At 52.1% G+C, this 21,912-nt stretch overlaps 1 protein-coding gene across 2 annotated transcripts in view; it reads right to left on the reverse strand.

Moving 5' to 3' along the window:
- The window catches only part of APBA2 (amyloid beta precursor protein binding family A member 2), a 238,780-nt gene that overhangs the window by 21,488 nt on the left and 195,380 nt on the right, over positions 1-21,912 (reverse strand). For both annotated transcript variants that reach the window (XM_064570021.1, XM_054513367.2), the window contains 2 exons: positions 4,621-4,766; positions 288-374 (listed from right to left, as the gene is read on the reverse strand). In XM_064570021.1, coding sequence (XP_064426091.1) covers positions 288-374; positions 4,621-4,766 — 233 coding nt within the window. The remainder of the gene's footprint in view (positions 1-287; positions 375-4,620; positions 4,767-21,912) is intronic.

Raw genomic sequence — 21,912 nt, forward strand, 5'->3', positions numbered from 1 at the left:
CTTCCCCTTCATTTTGCCTACTTAATCCCAGCTGCGGCAAACCTACACCGCGGGCTTTTCTCTTCCCAGCCTGGTGCTCCTCAGCCCCCTGCAGCTCGCTCGAGATTCTACAACCACAACTCATTCAAGACCGGGGGTCCGGAGCAACTGTCCTGGGGGACAGCCCTTCAGCTCATTCCCAGAGGGAAAGTTCTCCCGCAGCCAGACTTCGTTCTCCTCTAGTCCCTGAGGTGGGAAGTTAGGGGCTTAAGTACATGATTTTAAACAGCGGTCTTTAAAACGCTTACCTGTGTGTCCGCATTTAACACCTTGATCCTCTGGGTGGAGATGAAGAGATCCACTTCGGTCAGAGTCTGGGCATCCCCCTCCGAATTCTAAGAAAGGACAGTGGATACTGTTACAAATTAAAAAAAAAAAAAAAAAAAACTAACTTGAACAAAGGCCTGACAATTTTACTAATGACCCTGAGCGCCCCTGGAGGGAAATGCTACTCCAGCTTGCAGCAGCCATGGGAAATCTAAATTGCATGCCGCCTTCCAGCACAATCCTTAGCGAAGTGAGTTCTAAAGGCAGTTAGCACAGGGCGTGAAGAAGGAGGGAGGAGACAGCTTCCGGAAGCCTGAGCATGGAGGGGGGCCAGACGCCTGGGGTCTTGGGTCCCAGCATCCAAAGCGCAGCCCCTCCACTCCCTAAAAAGGAGGCCTGCCTGCCAACCCTTATCAAACTCGGCAAAGGCACAGGATCTGTGTACTCGGGCTACATACGTTTCCGGGATTTGGGATTCCAAATATCCCCAGGAAATGGGGAAGGAATTTTCAAAGACGATGGATTAGAGCGTCAGCATCTTCTTCTGATTTAAATAGTCCTAGTTATGTCAACCCCCAAGCAGGCTTAATGCTGATCTTCCAAAAACCCTAAGGGAAGCAAGACCCCAACAGGACTCAGTGCTGCCCTCCCAGCAACATGGGAAAAACCAGAAGAAGCTGTCACACAAACGCCCCTGTTTTGTCAGCTCCTGGAGTGTGTTCATCCCATGGCCATTACTTATGTGTCCACGGAATGTTCTAGAAGCTGAGTGAACTATGTATTCAGGGTCTGCTCTAAACCAAGACAGATTTTCATTGCTTTTTACAACCATGGGAATCCTAATTACTACTGCACAGTGGAAATGAGATACAAACTCTTCCGGTTTACCCACTGAGGTAAGAAATTCTTTATGGTCACTGGGGGCCCACAATGGCATATCTTCCACTTCAAAAGAGCAGAAACTGTGATTTAATTCCTCACTAAAAAATCCGAAATCTAAAATCCCCCTGCTGACAATTCCTCAAGAAACCAGAGTCGCAGAGAGGCCCTGTATAATATTGATAAATTTGTATTGCAGCTCAGTTTTCAAGAGAAAAGGTCTTTGGGGCTTCCAGCCCACCATGAGGTGACACTGTTTTTAACTGCTTTTAAAAGAGAAGAGAGTTCAAAATTACCCAGTTGAAAACAGTCTGCAGGAATGTAGAGGAACTACTTTTTCTCTATTTGAAAAACCGGATTATAGTGTATGCCCACAAGCTTTTAAACGTTACATATTACAGGATTGTTCCTCAAAACCCTCTTGCTTGAGAAAGTAGGTTGGGCCAGAAGCAAAAAAAAAAAAAAAAGAAAGTAAGTTGCAGGTGGACTTGGTTTTCGTGACAGTTTCTGGAGGAAACTCGAGTCCTGTGCACTTAATGAGAGAAGAGTGACAAACGTGAAGCTGAGCGGGCTCAAACTGGGGGTGAACAGATGAAGCCAAAACCTGATCGGCAACAGGGAACAGCAAAGCTTGCCCCGTGATACGCTCTGCTGGAGGAAAGGGGGAGTGTCAATAGCAGGAATCCAACAGAGGGCCACCAGGCAAGAGGGTGGGCATGTCTGCGGATGGGGGGGCCATGACCCCATAGTCACCAGCAGGTTAGCTGTGCGGGGGACACTGCTTCCTCCTGGTCCCAGACTCGTGAAGCACCCTCCTCTCAGCACTTGCCTGGCCAGATGTGAGCAGACCAGAAAAGGGGCCCTCAGCAACGATCCCGAACATCTCCTTGCCTGCAGGGAAGAACAGCTCTCCAGGTTTACAGCAGGCTGCAGAGGCTTGCTCCGAGCTGGATGCACCCGCTCCAGGCCCCTCTGGGGTCCCCGGATAGCAGACCGAGGACCGGGCTGCGGCGTACAACAGAGCCCCGCTCCAGCTGCCTGGTGCTTGGGCAGCCTAGGGGTGCCCTGGGCAAACTGCAGGCTAGGCGCCCCTCTCCCTTGGGGGGAAGCCTACCCCAACTACAGCTCTGCAAAGCCAGGCCCATCTACGCTGCCTGGAGGCACCGAGCAGAACGCTCGCTGGGCAGAGGGAGATGGGTGAGTTCCTTCCTCTCCTACAGCGCAAGGAATCCAAGGAGACACCACTGGGCAAAGAGCAAATATCACAGGGACAGAAGTCTCACCGCAGGAGGAAGGGAGCGCCCAGACAGGCTCCTGTGGCCACGCAGACAGAAAATGGTTTTCTAGGTGGGGAATGGAGGACTAAATCTCTTGCCGTTTAAGCAACAAGCCTGCACCAAATCAGTGCCTTCTGACCCCGAGCATTTGAGATTTCCTGTATTGGGAGGACCCAGCATTTACTAAATGACCAGGTTTACAAACAAATGACTGGAAGTCAACTTGATTTTTTTTAATGTTGGCTCATGCTGCAGAAACTTTCCCCTACCCTTTTTTTTTTTTTAAAGTATGCTCCACACTGGGCGTGGAGCCCAATGCAGGGCCTCAACTCACGAGCCTGAGAGCAAGACTTGAGCTGAGATCAAGAATCAGATGCTTGGGGCGCCTGGGTGGCTCAGTCGTTAAGGGTCTGCCTTCGGCTCAGGTGATGATCCCAGGATCCTGGGATCGAGCCCCACATCTGGCTCCCTGCTCAGCGAGAAGCCTGCTTCTCCCTCTCCCACTCCCACTCCCCCTGCTTGTGTTCCCTCTCTCGCTGTCTCTTTCTCTGGCAAAAAATAAATAAAAAAATCTTTAAAAAAAAAAAAAAAAGAGTCAGATGCTTAACCGACTGAGCCACCCAGATGCCCTGCAGCAACTCTTTCCAGTGGGGAACGCATCTCCTGGGCAAATTGACCTTCTCACCATCATCCTGATTTAGTAAATTAAGCTTAATGAGTCTTTAAATATCAGAACAGTTTAATTAATTTTGTACAGGAGGCCTAAGTGCTAAATGTGTCACATGATCATATCAAATGTCACCCGTAAAAACGTCTGTGTGAAACAGTGATATCGCGGCATTAACCACGTTCTAGCACAGGAGACACTAAACAAGAAATTTATAAAAAGGGCAATGATGAGATTCTTCTGTAAGTGGGTGGTTAAAAATTTAAAAACTTGTCTGTGGTTTTGTTCAGAAGTCTATCTACCAAGGGAAGAGGAAAAAGCTGTTTGCCACATGATGTATGTTCCTACAAACGGGACCGCCCCCCCCCAAACTGCACAGGATGAGGCCCAGAAACCCAGGCAAACCCCTCAGCCCTACACACCGCTTTTTTCTTGATTTTAGCAGCCTTTTGCATCCTCTGAGCAGCATGTAAGAGAAAAGAAAAACGGATAAAGGAAGAACGAAAGGAAGAGAAGGACGGGCGGCCAAGTTATTTTGGTCTTGTGTCAACACCCTGGGACTCTGACCTTGTGCTCAGGGGAAGCCCCCCTGCAGGGGCAGGATGGGTGGGTGGCTGCCATGTCAACGAGCACACACACTGACCACAAGAAGCACCCCCACGCGTCCCTCGAGCGCTGGGAATCACCAACCACCCCCCAGATCTGCGAGGACGAGACTGGGGACGGACGGACGGAGCAATGCCACTGGTCTGCAGAGGAGAGCCGGGCTTTCAGGCAGAGGAGCAGGACTGGGTGTGGGGCAGGAGGGCCCTAGGCTCTGCGCTTCTCTTCTCCTGGCCGCCATGGGCTCGTGCCCCAGGCCCCTGTGCCTCCATAAAGGAGGTCGGTGCACAATGAGGACAGAGGAAGGGCCTGACGTGGTTTCTCAGCCCCAGGGGCTGGCAGCATCCAAGGACCCCCTCCTGCCCAGAGGGGGCACCTCCGTGGACCACCCTGCCCTTCTCCCTGGACCCCATTAGCTTTGCGGACTTGGCCTCATCCTCCCCCTGCCCGGCTGCACCCACTGTTCACAACCAGGCGATTCCATGTGTACCCAGCGCAGCGAGCACATCATAGTGTTTCTTGAGGTCATGAATTTAATTGACACATGGGATTTGTTTCCCATTCTGCAAGCACTTTGGTGCCAAAGACACACATACCATCAAAATGGGACTTGAGGCTCCATCCCAACATGTTTTATGAGTGGAATGCTGTGGACCAATCGCCTTTAAAAATCGTACTCAGGGTGGCCGGGTGGTGGTTCCTCGTGAACGAGCCAACTGCCCCTGCCCCCGACCCCAGCATTCTTCCAGACAGGCCAAAGTCGCGCTTGGCCTCGCCAGGCGCCTCAGGCCTTCCTGCTCTCCGTGCTGAGGGCTGTGGGGTCACCCACCCCCACTCCAGTGCCCCCTCCCCCAAAGTGAACCAGGGCTCTGCTACGCCTACCAGTACCTTGACCCGGCTGACAGCCTCCTGCGCCTGCATCATTCTGATGTTTTTGGAAGGGTTACGTTCTGAGAGCAGCTGGGTGGACCCCAGGTAGTTGGCAGCAAAGATGATCCCATCAATGAGGTCTTCTGGTTCACAGGGCCCTGGAACTGATGAGGGCACAGTTAGCATCCTCCCAGAGGACAAAGCAACAAGGCCGCGGGGATAGGGGACAAAGGCGAAGGGCTGACCCATCGCCCATCTGCAGCCTGCAGAAGGAGGCCAGTCTCCTTCCCTCATCCCGCACGGTGTGTGGTGCGAGGAACTATGCAAAATCAACACCCAGGCCAGAAAAGTCCACGTGCATGGCTCAGGAGGACAGTTCCAGGGCCTCGGGCAGTTGTCACTCAGGGCACCTCAGCCTCCAAGGTGAAAACCACATGCTGCAATCCCAGAGACGCGCTTTCCCAAACCGTACAGCATTTCTGTGCCTGCCCCAGAGCCCTCTGGGACTCAGGGCAGGGAGCAGAAACTGCCCACTACCCTCTAGCTCTTATGGGGCCTTCTCTTCCATTTCTGCACTGTAGGGCTCTGGTCCTGTCACATGCCCACCTGGGTGGGTCCCCACATTCCACACACATCCCATACACCCTCATCCCATACACCACTGGGTAACATGGTCCTTGCTTCCCCCGCTGCCTCTAGATCACTGCTGTCAGTGGAACTTTTTGCCACGATGTAGAATGTTCTAGCTTGGTGCGGTTTAATATGGGAACCACTAGCCACGTGCAGCTTTGGAGTACTTGAACTGGGCCTACTGCAAGAGGAAATTTTTAAAATTTTATGCAATCTAATTAATTTACATAGAAATAGCCACATGTGGTTAGTGGCTCCTGTCCTGGACAGGCAGCTGTAGGTAAGGTCAGCAAACCCTTTCCTCGAGGAGCTAGATGGAAAATATCTTAGGCTTTGCGGTCTGTGTGCAACCAGTCACCTCTGCATCCAGAGGACAAAAGCAGGCCCAGGCCATCTGTCTATGAGCAGGCACGGCTGTGCTCCAGGAAAACCTCATGCACGGACCCGGGTGGCTGGGAGAATTTGGCCCTGGGTCCACAGTCTAACCTATAGACCATCGCTCGGCCTTCCTTTCCGTGTCACTGCCTTCTTCTCTCTCCCTGCCCACCCCTCGGCCAGACCCTTCCTTCTGAGGGACCTTGGCTCTGGCTCTCAGGCTCCCCCTCACTCCAGGGTCCACAGGGCTGGCTGTCCTGTGGCTCCCCGGTCCCCATGACCAGCAGTCCCCCCTGCCCCCCCCCCCCCCCCACCTAGCTGTTCCGTGTTCTCCCCTCTGACCCACTCTGCTGCTAAAGGCATCAACCTGCCTAGTCTGGATGCCGCTCTCCACCAGTCCCATAACATCTGCCCAACACCCTCGACTCCCCGCCCCACCTGTCGGCCCCAGGGCCTCGGCACAACTCCAACCACCTGTTACCTGCAGGCCTGCAGCTGGAAAGAGCCAGAGCCGCCCAACAAGGCAGACTGGTTCCATTCCAAATTCAAGGACCAAAATGCCCTCAAAACTTGCTGGTGACCTCGAAAGATGCCCCTGAGAAGTGCCCCCTCTCCCTCTGGGCAAGCACCATTTCATACCTTCCCCCATCTCCTCAAACCTCCAGCTGCCCCTCCCTTGGCTGTACTCGACAGAGCATCACCTCCGCTCCCCGTGTGGCAGGTCCCCGCTGGGGATGGAGGGTCACCTGCGACCCCATCCCTCTCTGAACCAAGTCCTATATCAGCTGGGTCTTCCTACAGCTCTTAAATATCCTCCCGTGTCCCCAGGCGGGTTCAAAAGCCCCCCTCCCCACATCCCCGCCTCCCGTGGACCCCCTCCCTCCTCCCTCTGGAGGACAAATGTCTAGAAAGAACTGCCTGTCTGGCTTGCACCCCTTCCTCAGCATGTCCCCACCTGGCCGCTGCCTCCCCGCTCCAACACCACCGAAGCGAACGCTACGCGCAACCTCCGTACCCTCACGTCAGGGGGCCTGTGGTCATCATCTCCTCCTCCCTTTCTGGCTGTTCCTTCTCAGCTCCCTGCAGGCTCATCCTCCTCCATGAGGCCATGGAATGCGGGCATTCTGTGGACTCGGTGCTGGCAAAGGACACCGTGGCTCTCTGAACCCCAACCCCACATACTCAACAGCCTACTTGCTGGCTCCCTGGGATGGCCCCCTCTCGATGTGCCCAAAGCAAAGCTCCATCCAGGCACTGAGCCCAGTTCCTCATCTCAGACCCCACCCCCATCCCAGCTACACAGGCTTTCACCCCCGTATCCAGCCCATCCCCGAGGGCTGTCCCTCCGATTTGCCACCAAACCTATCCCAAGTGTGTCTCTGTCCAGTTCTGCCACCACCACCGCCTCCTTCCATCCTGGACCCAAGGATGGCATTCGCCTAGCCCGTGTGAACTGCAATGGACTGTCTGGGTCCCTCCAAAATCCCTGCGGAAGCCCTAACCCCCCATGGGATGGTATTAGAAGTATGACCTCTGGGAGGTGAGCTGGGAGGTCAGGGGGTAGAGCCCTCAGGAATGGGGTCTGTGCCCTCATAAAAGGGACCCCGGAGAGCACCCTTGCCTGCTTTCTGTCACATGTGGACACAGAGATGGCGGCCGTCTGTCACCCAGAAGGGGGCTCGCACCAGAACTCGACCACGTGGGTACCCTGATCTGGGGCTTCCATCCTCCGCTGTTTATACACCCCACAGCCTCTGGTGCTTTGTTAGAGCAACAAGACAAAGACCTGAACCTTCTACCCACAGACCACTCCCCATGCTGCCATGAGAGGGTCCTTCTAGAAATCTGATCTTTTTGCCTCCCCTGCTCTAAACAGCATGGGGCCTCTCATTCTTTCAGGAGAGAGGCAGGAGTCCCCGAGCCCCCAAACACAGTGTTCCTGTTCAGAGGTACGCACGTGTGAGGGGACAAGGGCAGTTTTGCTGGGCTCTGTCATCCCGTCATCAGCAGACCCCCAGGGATTGGGGCCCCAGCTCCGGCCCGCATGCCCACCCGAGGCTGCTCGGGCACTGGGGGCTCAGTGAGGGGCCCACCGTGAGCAGACTGTCACCCCAAGAAGTGAACACGCAGCTTCCCTGACACTGGCCGCCCCTGGATCCAGGGCAGGTTTTCTAAATTACTCTCTGAAACTTTAGTTCTCTTCAAACTCTCTTCAAATGGCCCAAGGTGAGATGCCTGGGAGGGGGCCTGTGCATTAGGCTTTCACAGGAACAAGCCTCAGCTCTGCGTGCTTTCCACTAAAGCTCTGAAATTGGTCATAGCGTGTGTCCCATTAGCCTCAGCTGTCTGCCTGAAGACCCCTCCCCAGGGGCTCACATGTCAGACTTGCACCTGGGGTCTACTCCCATCTCTTTCACGCCAGCACCACGGCTCCTACACTAAAGCCAATTTTATAAAGTGCTTCAGAACAAGATAAGTATTCTGAGGTTTGAAAGGAATCCGTTAGTAGTAACGGGCCCCGGCAGGTCCCAACTTAGGAATGCCCCAGGTCATGCCCCACAGAAGGTGTGGGGTCCTCCCATCATGACACCACTGCCCTGGGGAAACCCCTCTTTCTCCCCACTGACCCTGACAGCCTCCCCAGCAGCACCCATGGGATGTACCCCTTCCTCCTGGGTGCTCAGGTGGTTTGCTCCAGGGATCTTGGATGACACTTCTGGAAGCCTCTCCCAAACCTTCAGGGAAGCAAGCCCAAGGCCCCATCCCTCAACCCCCAGCCCTGTCCGAGAAGCCACTGATGCCTCAGGGCCTCCCTGGCCCTCCCCCATAGATGGACACCCCCATGACTTCCAAGTCTGCTGGCAAAGCCTTTCCCCAAGTCTGAAGCCCCTCACTCAGCCCCAACTCTGTCATCTGTGTCTGGAAGAAAGAAGCATCTTCTGCTCCAGAAAACTAAGTGAAGGGGTCCTTTCAAGAGCCTTGGGTTGGGGAGGAGAGACATGAGAAAGTAGGGCCTAGGTCTGGAGGGGGAGAGCTGCCCCTCTGCGTGGTCTCCCCACCACAACCATTTCTCTGCGAAAGCTCTTCCCACCCGGCCGACATTGCTGGATCTGGAGGAGGTTGCCTGGGACAGCAGAGGGATGGTGGTCAAAGGGCTCCACAGCCTCGGGGCTCAGTGAAGGCCAAGGGAGGGGATGGGTACAGGTGGCCTTGAGAAGGGGGCATGAGGGCCTTGGTGGGAGGTAAACTTTGGGCTTGAGGGCTGGTGGTGGGAGGGATTGGGGGTGGAGGTTGGGGGCTGGGGCCAGGTGGGCTGGAGGGCCCAGGGGTACCCTAGCTTCTGGCAGGTTTATAAGCTCACCCTTCCAGTGTTTAAAAGACACCCCAGAAAAGCACAATGACTCCAATGCATGTTCAGATCAAGCAGTCCTCATCTCATTGTCCCCGCCACCTTCCCCAAAGGTCCGAGCAAGCGGCCATGTGGGATAATGGGGCCTTCTCTTGTAGCCTGGCCTACCCAGCCTCCCAGACCACTCAGTCTGGCCTCCAGTCGGCGCTGGCTCTGGTGGGACCCGCAGGTACCGGGGTGGGGGGACCTCAGTGCCGTAGACTCTGAGGGCTCCTCCCAGAGCCTCTCACCTCACTGAGTCCATCACGGGTCCACAAGCCCTCACCACCCCCAGCCACGTACACGCATGCTCAAGCACACACACCCATGTAGGTACACATGAGTGTCCGCAGAGCTTCTCACACAGGGGCAGTGGTCGTGGCCCCGACCCCACAGAGACACACCTCCGAACTGGGCCTGTGCCCCCACTGGGGATTCGAGACGGAGTGCCCACCACGGCACCAGGGCCTGCAGATACAATGAGGTGCTTTCCACGGGCAGGCACTTCACATTATCACGGGAATAAAGCCCCTCTATTACCACAAGCCCAAACAAGAGAAAGAGGAGTTCCAAAGCCCATGCTGAGACCCCAGAGGAAGGTCATCCTGGCAGCAGGGGGCCCGGCACCACGCACCCCCGGAGTGTGGCCCTGCTCTGTGACCAGCTTCTGCACCCTCATGGGGGGGGAGCGACGGGGAGCCCACTGCTGCAGGCAAGCCTCTCAGAGGACCGAAGACAAGAAGTGCCAACCAGGAGAGGGGCCCCACTTCAGAGCCTGCAACTCCCCAGGCCTCTGACCCCGGGACCGCTCACCCCAGGGCCCACACAGGATGCAGTGAGGGCAGGGACAGAGTTTAGCAGCAGACCAGGCACGGAGAAGGGCTCAGCAAGCCATTTACTACTGTCACGAGTATTTTAATATTGCAACAAGCATTTGGGGTATCTGTGAGGGGCGGAGGGGGGAACGGACTGTCCCTCTCAATTCTGCAGAGAGGGAAGGCACCTGCCCCTCCCCCTTCCACCCGTAAACATTGAGGGACAGTCGGTGGGGGCTGGGACAGGCCTGGGACTAAGGCAAGGAGGTGCCCTCTCTCAGAGAGTTGGGTAAACAAAGCCAACAAGGTCTTTTCAGACAATGAGAACTAAGAGGCAGGAAGCAAACCTGGTGTGAGGGGGGACAGGGACGCATTCGGATCTGATGAGGAAAGGGAAGGCCGCTCTCAGAAGCCAAGGTGAGCACAGACCCAAATAATGCAAAAGGAGATACCTGAAAAGGAGTATTTTTGGGGACCCTCTCAGGGTCCCGAATGTCTGAAGGGAGGTGGGGACAGCCCTCCAGGGTCCCACAAAGCCTGCCCAGGGATCCAGGGACACAGCCAGAGTCTGAGCTCTTCCACCTGCCCTGCTCGAAAAGGCTTTGTGCGCTTGGGATAGTCATCTCTCTCTCTCTTTTTGGGTGGTGGCTCAATTTACTTACCAGCGAAATGGGGTGAAGGGGAACTCCTGATTTCTATCTCCATAGGGTTTTTGCAAAGCTAAGATTAATAGGATGAGCTTCATAAATGCTAAAAGCATATAAAGTACAGAATTGGGAGCAACAGTCCGTTCCCCCCTCTGCCCCTCACGGATACCCCAAATGCTTGTTGCAATATTAAAATACTCATGAGTATTTTAGAGAGAGGGCACCTCCTTGCCTTAGTCCCAGTCCTGTCCCAGCCCGGTCCGAGGCCAGTGAGTGAGCTCACATGGCCTGTGGGCACGTGGCGTGACAGCTCACTGAGGCTCAGATGACAAAGGGACGCCATGGTCATGCTGATATTAAGGGACAAAGCAGGGGCCAGACCCAAAGGCAGCCACATCCTGGATGGCGGCCTCCACCATCACCGATGTGGGGACTCCCCCCCACTGCAGGCACAAACTAGTGCAAACCTCTTCCAAACCCAGTACCCCGTGGGGCAGTGGGAGGTAGCAGGTCATTTAAAACACCTGAAGCTGAAGTCAGGGAAGGAGGGACAGAAGAAGATCCCAAGCAGCTCCTCTGTGTCTGGAATCGTGTTCAGAGCCCAAGGAGCCTGCAGAGGCCCCAATCCCATCGGAGAAATTCTGCCTCAGTGGACCCGGAGTGGCTTCTGGGAATCTGCATCACACACGTACCCCAGTCACCTGAAGAGCACCCCTCTGGACAAACCTGATCTCCAGCACACAAGCACTCCCCCACTCCCCTGTCATCTCAGGAGCAAAGCTCGCTGAGAGGCCAGGCCAGCGCCTATTTTCTCAGGCGGAGCTGGCTCTTTACAAAGCCCCATGTCCCAGGGGCAAGACTCCTGGCTGCTCCTTCCATCTCAGGCACTTGTCCTCGCTCTGGAGAGGTCAACCCCCTCCAGCTGGCCAGGGCTGACGGCACCAAGGGAGGGGAGTAGGGGATGGGAGGGGGACGGCTGCAGAATGGGGAGGGGCGTGGAGGGAGGATCCCCTCCCTGCCCATCCATCAGCAGCCCAGGTGTGCACGGCGGGCCCCCTGGCACCTGTCACCGCTAGGGGAAGGCAGGTGGCACCCTGCCCCTCAGGGCTTCTGACTGCAGTGTGTCCATTTTCACTATCTTCAGCCATCTTCCCCTCAGGCCTCATTCTCTCCAGTGAGTGTGGTTCCAAGTGCCTGTGATTTGCTGACTGTCACCCCACAGCAGGGCCCCAGCCCCCGTCCTCCCTGCAGTGACCATTCCTGACCGGTAGATGGTGCCGCTGTGTTCTGCAGGAAAGTCCGAGTGGTCCGAGTGGTCCCAGCCGCCCTGGGTAACGCTCGCCCACACCGCCCACACCCTCAGCCAGCACCCACGGCCTGGGCGCCGGCCAAGGGTCCTCACACCCTAACTGTGGGGTAGGAGTCGAACGGCAGTCCGTGGAACCCGTCCCTGGGGGTGGGAGGTTAGGCCTTGCCTTTTGAATGGATTCCTACCCTCTGAGGCCACTGTCCTTTGCCTTTCTCCTTGCCACTTCCCAGGGTGACCTTGGGCAGCTTGCCAGACCTTTCTGAAATTCGTATCCTGTTTCAATCTATGTCCCTGAGTAGATATGTTAAAAGCTGGCCCCAACTCCCCCCTCCCCCGGAGTGAGTCCCACCAGATCTGGGGGCACAGACTCCTGTGTGTGAGGGGCACCCCATCCCGGGCAGTGGGGCCCACCACCAGCACCCATGGACGCCTGCTCCCTGGGAAGAGGCCAGTGGAAGATTCGGTCTTTGTTACAACTCCAAAAGATGCCCACCTCGGCCGCCCATCTCTGCCAGAGGTTCTTGTCATTCCCGCCTTGTTCTTTTTCTCAAAAAGGAAACAATACAAAACAAAAACGGTACCTCCAGCATCCTGCCTGCCTGTCAGACCCACTCCCACCTGCACACTTATTAGGAAGCAGAGGAGAGTAGTCAGCGTGGGGAGGCGGGTATTTCAGGCTCACAGACACCGCGCTCGACTCCAATCATGAAATTCAGAACCAAAAATCTAACAGCTTCATGACAATACTATAGCAGCTGGTCCTTCATGTCTGGGCATAAATTGTTCTTATTTGGCTCAACTCTTGAACTAACCTTATGCCAAGACCACCAGAGGGAGACAGAACGACAAAAGAACAAAGACAGGCTTAAAGGCGATCCTACGTCCGCAGAGAGCGATCTCTCCTTTTTGTTTTCTTGTGATATGGATCGTACAAACATCAGCATGCAGAACGTATCTGCACAGTTTGGACATGAAGAATAGGGTGCACCAGACTCCTTCCTCCTGGAGGAAGCCTCCATTTGAAACGTCTGTCAGAAAGTCTCAGCCCTGCAGACCTCTCTGAGCAGGGAAGGGGTGGGAGGTCCCACAGAGTCATGCCTTGGAGCCCCTGTCCCTGACATCTTTGGGGGAATTATCCTAAAGGTGGGTGGTGGACAGAGGCTTCCCACAAGTGGTCTGGATCCAGGTGATCTCATTAATTCCAAGACGTGTGCCTGCCTCTCCATGTCTGGTGTGTGTGTATGGTGGGGGGGGGGGGGGACGGCTGGGTGGAGCCAGAGCACATTTGAGGACGGGCGTATGAGTGTGCATCCGAGAGGTCGCTGAGTACAGCCCCCAGCCCTGACACACCAGACCTCTGCATGTAACAAAGATCTAGTTCTACTCGGTCCTCAACCACCTCGTGAAGCAGATCTCAATGATCCAATTTTATAAATAAGGACAGTTCCCATGGGGTCAAATGACTTTGCACAAGACCACCACCACTGATTCAGGTGCTAATAAGGATTTTTGAGCCCTCACACAAGGACAGAAAACATGGAGCTCACAGGCTGACATTAGTCCCACAGTCCCCAAATAAATGCATCAAGATGGCACATGGTGAATGCCATGAAGGAAGGACACTGCGCCAGTGAAGAAGCAACAGGGGAGTCTGCCCTTGAGAAGAATCTGGGGGCAGCTGCTCTCTGAGCTGAGGACCAAAGGATGCAAAGGAATCCAAAAACCACAGAGGTAAAGGAGAAGAGAGCTTTCCAGGCTCAGGCAAGAGCAGGTGCAAAGGCCCTGGGGTGACAGAGTACAGCACCTTTCAAAAGCTCCAAAATGTGCAAACTGCCCAGGTGCATGGGGTGGGCCAGCGTTTGGAACAAGCTGAGGCCACAGAGAGAATGCTGGTCAGAGGGGAGGCTCCTGGGGCTACACCATGGACTGTCATTGCAGGGTAGTGGTCAGGGAAGTGGCCCGAGCTGTCTTTAGAAAGCAACTCTGGCCGCAGAGAGGTAAACCACAGAGGGGAAGAAGGGAGAGCATCTGGGAGGCTACTGCAGCTATCCTAGCAAGTGAGTGAGTGAGTGATGATGATGGTGGTGGTGGTGATGGTGATGATGTGGACCAGGGCAATGATGGTACCCGAGAGACAGCGACAGACTGGATCCATCCACTCTGGAGCTTCAATTCCACAGGAGGAGTGCTGGAAAGCAGGTTGTACCACTGGACGGACAAAGCTGCAGCTATGGGGAGGGTACGTTGGGAGGGGGCTGGCCGTGAGGATGGGGATTCTGGACGAGTCTAGATGCAGGAACCTGGGAGACTTCCAAAGGAGTTCAGGAGGGAGCTGGACTCAGGGGTCCTGATAAAGCACGCGTCGGTGCCAGGTGAAGCTGCAGACATAGAAGAATCATCGGGGGGGGGGGGTGCGGGGCGGCTGGGTGGGGAGGGGTCCCAGGACCCAGCTCTGCTGAGCTGCAACACCCTGTGCCCAGGGGGTGCCCACGCTGGCAGGAGGAGAAAGGAGCCCTCACATGCCTGGCGCACAGTGACCAGGAAGCCAGCAGTGATCCCAGAGAGCCAGCCAGAGGGCTTCGGCGTGTAGGGGAGGTGCATGGAATGAAGCGACCGTTCCCAAAGTCTGGTTTAGAAGAGGAAAGCAGAGAGCTGGCTGCATGTGATGGACACATGCAGGCTGGGACAGATGCTCTCAGAAGCCAGCAGAAGATACAGGAGACAAAACACACACATCAGTGCAGGTGAGGTTCAAAAGTGCAGAGGGGGACCTGGTCTCAGCTGGGAGGAGGGGCCACAGCTCTGAGGGGACAGGACAGGGAGCAGGGGCTCAGAGCAGGCACAGTGCCGAGGCCACGCGCCAGGCAAGCCACCGAAATGAGCGCAGGGAAGGGAAGGTGTGTCAAGAGTAGGTGAGGAGGCAGGAGGAGATGAATCTGAGTCGTGAAATTGGACCTCAGGTCAGACCTTCGACCAGCAGATCTGGGGCGTGGTCTCTGGGCTCTGGCAGGGCTCCAGCTGCCCTGAATGCCACCCCCCATGGCCACCACACCAGACTGTCCCAGAGCCAGGTGGCCGACGCTGCCGTGGGCTGAGCCGTGCCTCCAGGAAGCCCCTGTTAAAGGTGACCCTAATAAGGAGGCTGCTATAGAAGAGAAGATGCTGTCTGAGAAACCAGAGCCTCAGAACATTAACTGGGGAGAGGCCCTGCCTGGGGGTGCAGGACAGGTTGGGTCATCACTGAAGGAAAGGATCTGAAAGTTCCACAGTGTGGAATATTAGACACCCAACAAGCAAGATAAAGTCACCGGCTGCTGGGAGGAAGAGAAAGAGTCAAGGAAGGTCAATGCCAAGCTCAGTACAGTGGACAGATTTGCCCAAGGCGGGTCCTAAGCATAACCTTGGACTTGAGAGAAAGAGCAGAATGAATACAAAAACTGGCCAAAAATAGGAAAAGGCACAGGCATAAAGCTGCTCACTGCAGCACTATTTCTAAGAGCAAAACCCTGGAAACCACCCAAATGCTCCTGCACAGAGGACATCCAACTACACAGCGGGCGTCCAAACAGCACAGAGCACTTCCACGTACTGCCCTGCATTGTGTAGAACTCTGGCATAATCTCCAGAGGTTAGTGTTAAGTGTAAAAAGGAAGATGGAGGGCACCTGAGTGGCTCAGTGGGTTAAGCATCTGCCTTCGGCTCGGGTCATGAACCAGGGTCCTGGGATAGAGCCCCATATAGTATTGGGCTCCCTGCTTGGTGGGGAACCTGTTTCTCCCTCTCCCTCTGCTACCGTCCCCCTGCTTGTGCTCTCTCTCTCTGTCAAATAAATAAATAAAATCTTTTTTTAAAAAAGGAAGATGGAGAAAAGGGTTTTAACTCATTACCATTTATCTAAAAAGGGGGAAGATTCACCTAAGATACTAAAAATATGTGAAATGTTAAAACTGGTTATCTCTAGCAGGAGGAAAGGATTTGGGAGGCGGGGTAACGGAGTGAGAAATTAGACGCCTTTGCATACACCCTGTTTTCTATACTTGGCTTCAGAACCATGTAAGTATTTTATATAATTATAAAACAAAATTCAATGAAAAAAATTCCTAAAGAAAAAAAATGCATCTAAACGTGTATGCAGTTGTGACATGGTAATGAAGAGAACTATTCTGAACGATTTTAAGACACAGTAATTTGACAGTCCATCCCTCCTGGGTTATCCTCTGAAGACCAAAGTCAATGCAAATGAATCCTGAATTGTATCTGTAATAATCGTATGTCCTTGGTGATTTTGGTCTTGTTATTCTGAGACTATTGTATGATTGATGGAATAAAACAAATGCAGAATTATGTTGGTGTCCTTGAGGATGGGGATTTGGAGCATAGGAAAAAGGTACGAATGTAAAAACCCTATAGTCCTGACAATATGAATCGTGATGCATTTTATCTTAAAATCAGTATGAATCATGACACGCTTTATCTTAAAAACATATAGGATATTAGTTATCTATATACATGCATAACAAATTATCCCAAAACTTCACAGCTGAAAACAAGAAGTATTTATTAGTGTCTGTGGGCAGGGGGATCCAGGTGCAGCTGAGCTGAGCGCTTCTGGCTCAAGGGACTCTCCCAAGGCTGCAGCCATTTAGAACAGGGGAGGCTCCACTTCCAAGTTCACTTATGAGGCTGTTGGCCAGAGACAGAGAGATCCAGCAGGGCCTAGATTTCCCAACCGGGGTTTCAAATAGAGGCTTCTTCCATTCCATACACTAACATAAAGATAAATGTAATGCATGTCAAATAAAAATGCCAATAGGAATTTTTATTGTGTAACTGATAAGCTAATTCTAAAGGTTCTATGGAAAAATAAATACATAAGAGGATCCAGGGAAGTTCTGAACAGGAATGACGGTGACAGAAGGCAGACATTAGCCTTCCGGGTAGTAAAATGCACTATAAATCCCCAGTTACATAAAGCAGCTTGGTTCTGGAACCTCAATGGAGACCCAGAAACAGACCTAGGTGTAAATGACAATGTATTATGTGATAAAGGCAGCATTTCAAATCAGAGAAGGAAGAATTCATGGAATAGTTTTGGCACAAATGGTTAGCTGTTTCGAAGAAAATGCTTAAAATGTAATTCTTTCTGGACCCATATACCAACATAAATTCCAGATAAATTAAATATGGAACTCATTCGAATAAAATCATAAAAGTTCTAGAAGGAAAAAAAATAATGGTAAGAGTGTCCAGGTTGGGGTGCCTGGGTGACTCAGTTGGTTGAGTGTCCAAATCTTGATTTCAGCTCAGATCGTGGTCTCAGGGTCATGGGATCGAGCCCTGCAACTGGCTCCACGCTCAGCATGGAATCTGCTTGAGGTGCTGACTCTCCCTCTCCCTCTGCCCCTCCCCCCACTCCTGCATGCTCTAAATATATAAATAAAATCTTAAAAAAAAAAGAGTGTAAAGGTCATACTAATCTCAAAAACCTAGTAACTTCAAAGGAAAAAGATGAATACAGTTGACTACATAAAATATTCAGCAAAGTAAAAATACGGAGGGGCACCCAGGTGGCTCAGTTGGTTGAGTGACCGACTCTTGATTTTGGCTCAGGTCATGAGATTGAGCCCCACATGGGCCTCTGCGCAGAGCATGGAGCCTGCTTAAGATTCTCTCATTCTCCCTTTGTCCCTCCCCCCAACTCATGCTCATTCTCACATTCTCTATCTAAAAAATAATAATAATAAAATAAAATGTATTTTTCAGCAAAGGAAAAATATGGAAGTTCCTCAATAAGTTAAAAATGGAACTATTCTACAACCCAGCAATTGCACTACTGGGTACATAAAGAATACAAAAATACTAATTCAAGGGGATACATGTACCCCAATGTTTGTAGCAGCATTATCTATAATAGCCAAACTATGTCCATCAACTGATGAATGGATAAAGAAGAGGAAGTGCACGCACACACACACACACATATACACACAGGAATATTATTCAGCCATAATAAAGAATGAAATCTTGTCATTTGCAAGGACGCAGATTGGAGCTAGAGAGTATTATGCTAAGTGAAATAAGTCAGTCAGAGAAAGACAAATACCATATGATTTCACTCATATGTGGAATTTAGAAAACAAAACAGATGAGCAAAGGGAAAAAAAGAGAGAAAGGCAAACCAAGAAACAGACTCTTAACTATAGAGAACAAACTGATAGTTACCAGAAGGGAGGTTGGAGAGGGGATGGGGGAAATAGGTGATAGGGATGAAGGAATGCACTTGTGATGAGCACCGGGTGATGTATGGAAGTGTTGAATCACTATATTATACACCTGAAACCTATAACACTGTATGTGAGTGAACTGGGATGTAAATGAAAACTTTAAAAATGCAAAAATATCAAAAGATGATGGTAGCTTGGGGAAAACTTTTACAATATAAATCAAAGGGCAAATTTCCTTCATATGTAAAGAACAGTGCAAATCAGTAAGAAACACCAAAAATCCAACAGAAGAGTGGGCAAAGGAAATAAACAGACAATGTATAGGAACATAAATAAAAATGGCTTGTAAACACATGAAACAGCATTTGGCTTCACTTCCGATGAAGATATGTGTGTAAAATCACTTTCATCCATTGGCCCGGCTACAACCCAATGGATGGATGGCTCACAGTGTTGGTGAAGCAACACTTTCACACACAGCTGAGGGTGGTATAACCCGTCTCCCTCTTGGGCCATTATCTACCCAAGTCGGCGTGTGGCTGGCCTGCAACCCTGCTCTATCTAGGAACACCTTCTGTGAAGGAACACACACATGAACACCGAGACACATCCATGAGGCTGCTCACTGCTGCACTGACCAGAAGCAACCAAGTAGTCCACAGGGGACTGATTAATACCCATCATATGTCCACGAACCTGAATCCTGGGCAGCCACTTAATAATTAGGTGGCTCTATAGTAGCTTATCTCTAAGAGGTACCAAAAAATGAAAAAGCAAAGTACAGACCCATGTGTCCAAGTGTAATGTCTACTTCAAGAAAAGGGTCTATAGTTTTGTATATGTCCAAGAAATTTCTGGAAGGATTCACAAGAGACTCAACAGCAGCTTCTATTGCAGAGAGAGGGATCAGGGATCTGGGATGTGCAGGCAGAAAAGGGAAAAGTACAGGGATGTGCAGATAGAGAAGGGAAATAAGGATTTCCAGGGTAGAATGCATTTTTAATTCTTATGGCTTCTGGCTTGTTCTAAGAACTACTCAGAAATATCTTAAACCTCTAGTGAATAAAAATTCCTATTTTAAAATCTGTCTAATCCCTATTCACGACTCCATTTGGACAAGATCAAACACTGTTTGTAAGAAAGGAAAGTCATTTTGGTTTTCATAACCTCCCTTTGGAATGCTCTGGGCCCTGCTGGTCCCCAGGATTTACCTTACTCCAGTCCTCCTGCCAACAGCACCCCAGACCCATGCCCACCCATCCCCTTAGGCTTGCCTGCTCTGTGGCTCAGGAGCCTGGCCCCTCTGACAGGCTGAAGTGGAAGAGATGTGAGCGGCCTTCAATTTAGGAGTCTCATCTAAACAGGTTCACCCCAACTGCCCATTTTAAGTCAGAGAAAGACAAATACCATACGATTTCACTCATATGTGGAATTTAGAAAACAAAACAGATCGTAAGCATCCACTGCATGAAAATAACCAAGTGGCTTTATCATTGTGAGGACCCCCCAAGAGAAGGAAGGTGTGACAAGCAAGCTTGGCAGGGATGGGGGGCCCACGTTCTCACAGGTGGGTAGTTTCAGAGTAGAGACAGGTCGTAAGGGATCCCAGGGCCCTGACACTTGAGGACAAGCCACATTCTAGCACAAGGCTAGAGCTGTTGGTGGGGTGGGGCATGTTTCAGGACATCTTGCACGAGCTTTGGCTGTTGGATTAGAACAGTGTGAGGAGCAGAATTCTATCTATCAGCCTTTGTGGTTTTGTTCTGAAGCTGACAATATTAGGCTCCACTGCTTGGGACCAGCACCAAACTTCTGGTTTTAATGAACCCATTTCTGGTTTTATGGAAAAGCTAGACTTTTACATAGACTCATTCAGAGGTGGACAACCATCTGGTCCACTTGGACTCATGCCACTGCCAAACTCCATGTCCCGCAATAAGGGGACATCCTGCGGGTCCCACCATTCCTCACCACTCTACAATTCCTCCCTGCAGGGAAGGTGGTGAGTCCTCTGTTCAAAAGACCCTTTTACAAGGTTTACTCTGTGGTGTCAACCTTCCCAGTCAGAGAGGGGCCAAGGGGGGTCAATGGATCCTGGAGTGTTCTCCTACAGATGGTAGTCATGGGGGCCTCATCCCTCAGGTGCCTCTGATGAGAAAGGGCTGCAACTCTGAGTCTGAGAGAGACCAACAACTCTGACTTCTGGAAGGCTTTCCTCCTGTGGACTCCCTGGAATCTGAACCATGTGTCTTCTCCAGGTGAAAGGTTTTTTTTCACCTGCTGCATGCTGAGGGTTGCTCAGCAGTCTAGTATGGGGACAATGAGCTCAGACTCCCACCTGGGTTCCAATCCTTGGTGACCTTGAGTAAATGACTCACCCTCTCTAAGCCTCAGTTTACTCATCTGTAACACCACCTACCTCTTAGTGTTGTTAGGAGGACCACTGAGATAGTATATTTAAGAAGTGTGCCTACTCAACAGAAGCACCCAGTAAGAATTCCCTGGCCTCATTATTGGTGGTGGTGGTATACGAAGGCGTGTTAAGGAGGTAGGAAACCATCTGGTGAGGAGCTCATGCTGCAAAGTACCCAGATATGGGTCTAAGAGCACCAGCCATCAGACCTCAGATGAATTACTTGAACCTCACTTTCCCTAACCTATAGAATGGGGGAAGCATCTGCCCCTCCTGTGGTGGCTGACATGAAGTAGGTGCACGGCTCACATCCCTGGGATTGGCACACACTCAGCGCCCAATAAATGTTAAGACGGTGTCCCTTTGACTATTACTATTATCTTTCATTATTATTAACAGTTATTAGGTTTGTGAAATAAAGCATGCGCTGGGACTGAAAGCCATCCCTCCTTAAAACCCCAAGGAGGTTTTCCTCCAGTGTGATCTCTTAGACCCAGATGAGGAGGAAGGCCTGCTTCCCCATCACAGTTATCCCGGGCCTTCTCAGCTCTTCAGACTTTCAGCTGGAGGACTGAACAAGCCCTGGGGGCTCCCCCACCCTTGAAATGCTCACTGGATGGATGCGGTACAGCAGGCACTGGGGGCTTGCTCCCTCAACACTCGTCTCCAGACTTTCTCCCCTGCCTTCCTGGAAAGCCAAATACTTGATCCTCCAGCCAATCCTGAAGTCCAGGGCACTGGTCATGTGTCACAGCTCTGACCAATGAGGGACAAGGAGAAGGCTATTGAGTTGGTCCTCAAGGTCTTTTCAGGTTCAACTCAACATTCAGATTCACAAGGTCTCCTAAGTTCAAGTAGACATGGGGCTGCTTCCTCAGAAGGAATAAGGCAGGAACTGCAGTTTGCTAGTTGGACTCTTCTGTGAGTGTCCACACAGCTGTCCAGGAGCTAGGCGGGAGCCTGAGGGTATGAAACACCCCTCAAGGAGGGTGTGTGGAGCCATCCCGGTTTAAGACCCTCATGTTCTCAGGGGCCAATATCTCCAACAATCACTCCATGAGTGTGCCTAACAGGAGATTCTTTTTTTTTTTTTTTTTTTAAGATTTATTCATTGATTTTAGAAAGAGAGACAGCCAGCCGGGGGAGGGGCAGAGGAAGAGAGAGCGTCTCAAGCAGATTCCCTGCTGAGCGTGAAGCCAGACATGGGGCTCGATCCCAGGCCCCTGAAACCATGACCTGAGCTGAAACCAAGGGTCAGACGCTCAACCAACTGAGCTGCCCCAGGAAATTCTAGATTAAGGCTATCCACACTGGTTTGAGCTGGTCACAAGCAGCTTTAGCCCATCGGAACTGGTTTGAGGCATCCAACTTTGTTTTGATTTGGTTTAGAACAGTCTAAGCTGGTTCAGAGAAGTGAGTCTTCTGGAATGCTGCAAGTGAGAGGTACTTCTCAGAGCACCTAAGCATGGATACTCCTTCCTGGTCCTTCTCCACGGCCCTCCCCTCCAG

Source organism: Mirounga angustirostris, unplaced genomic scaffold (assembly GCF_029215605.1).
Source record: "Mirounga angustirostris isolate CCGP_5_RB_7025 unplaced genomic scaffold, mMirAng1.0.hap1 SCAF_9, whole genome shotgun sequence".
NCBI lineage: Eukaryota > Metazoa > Chordata > Mammalia > Carnivora > Phocidae > Mirounga > Mirounga angustirostris.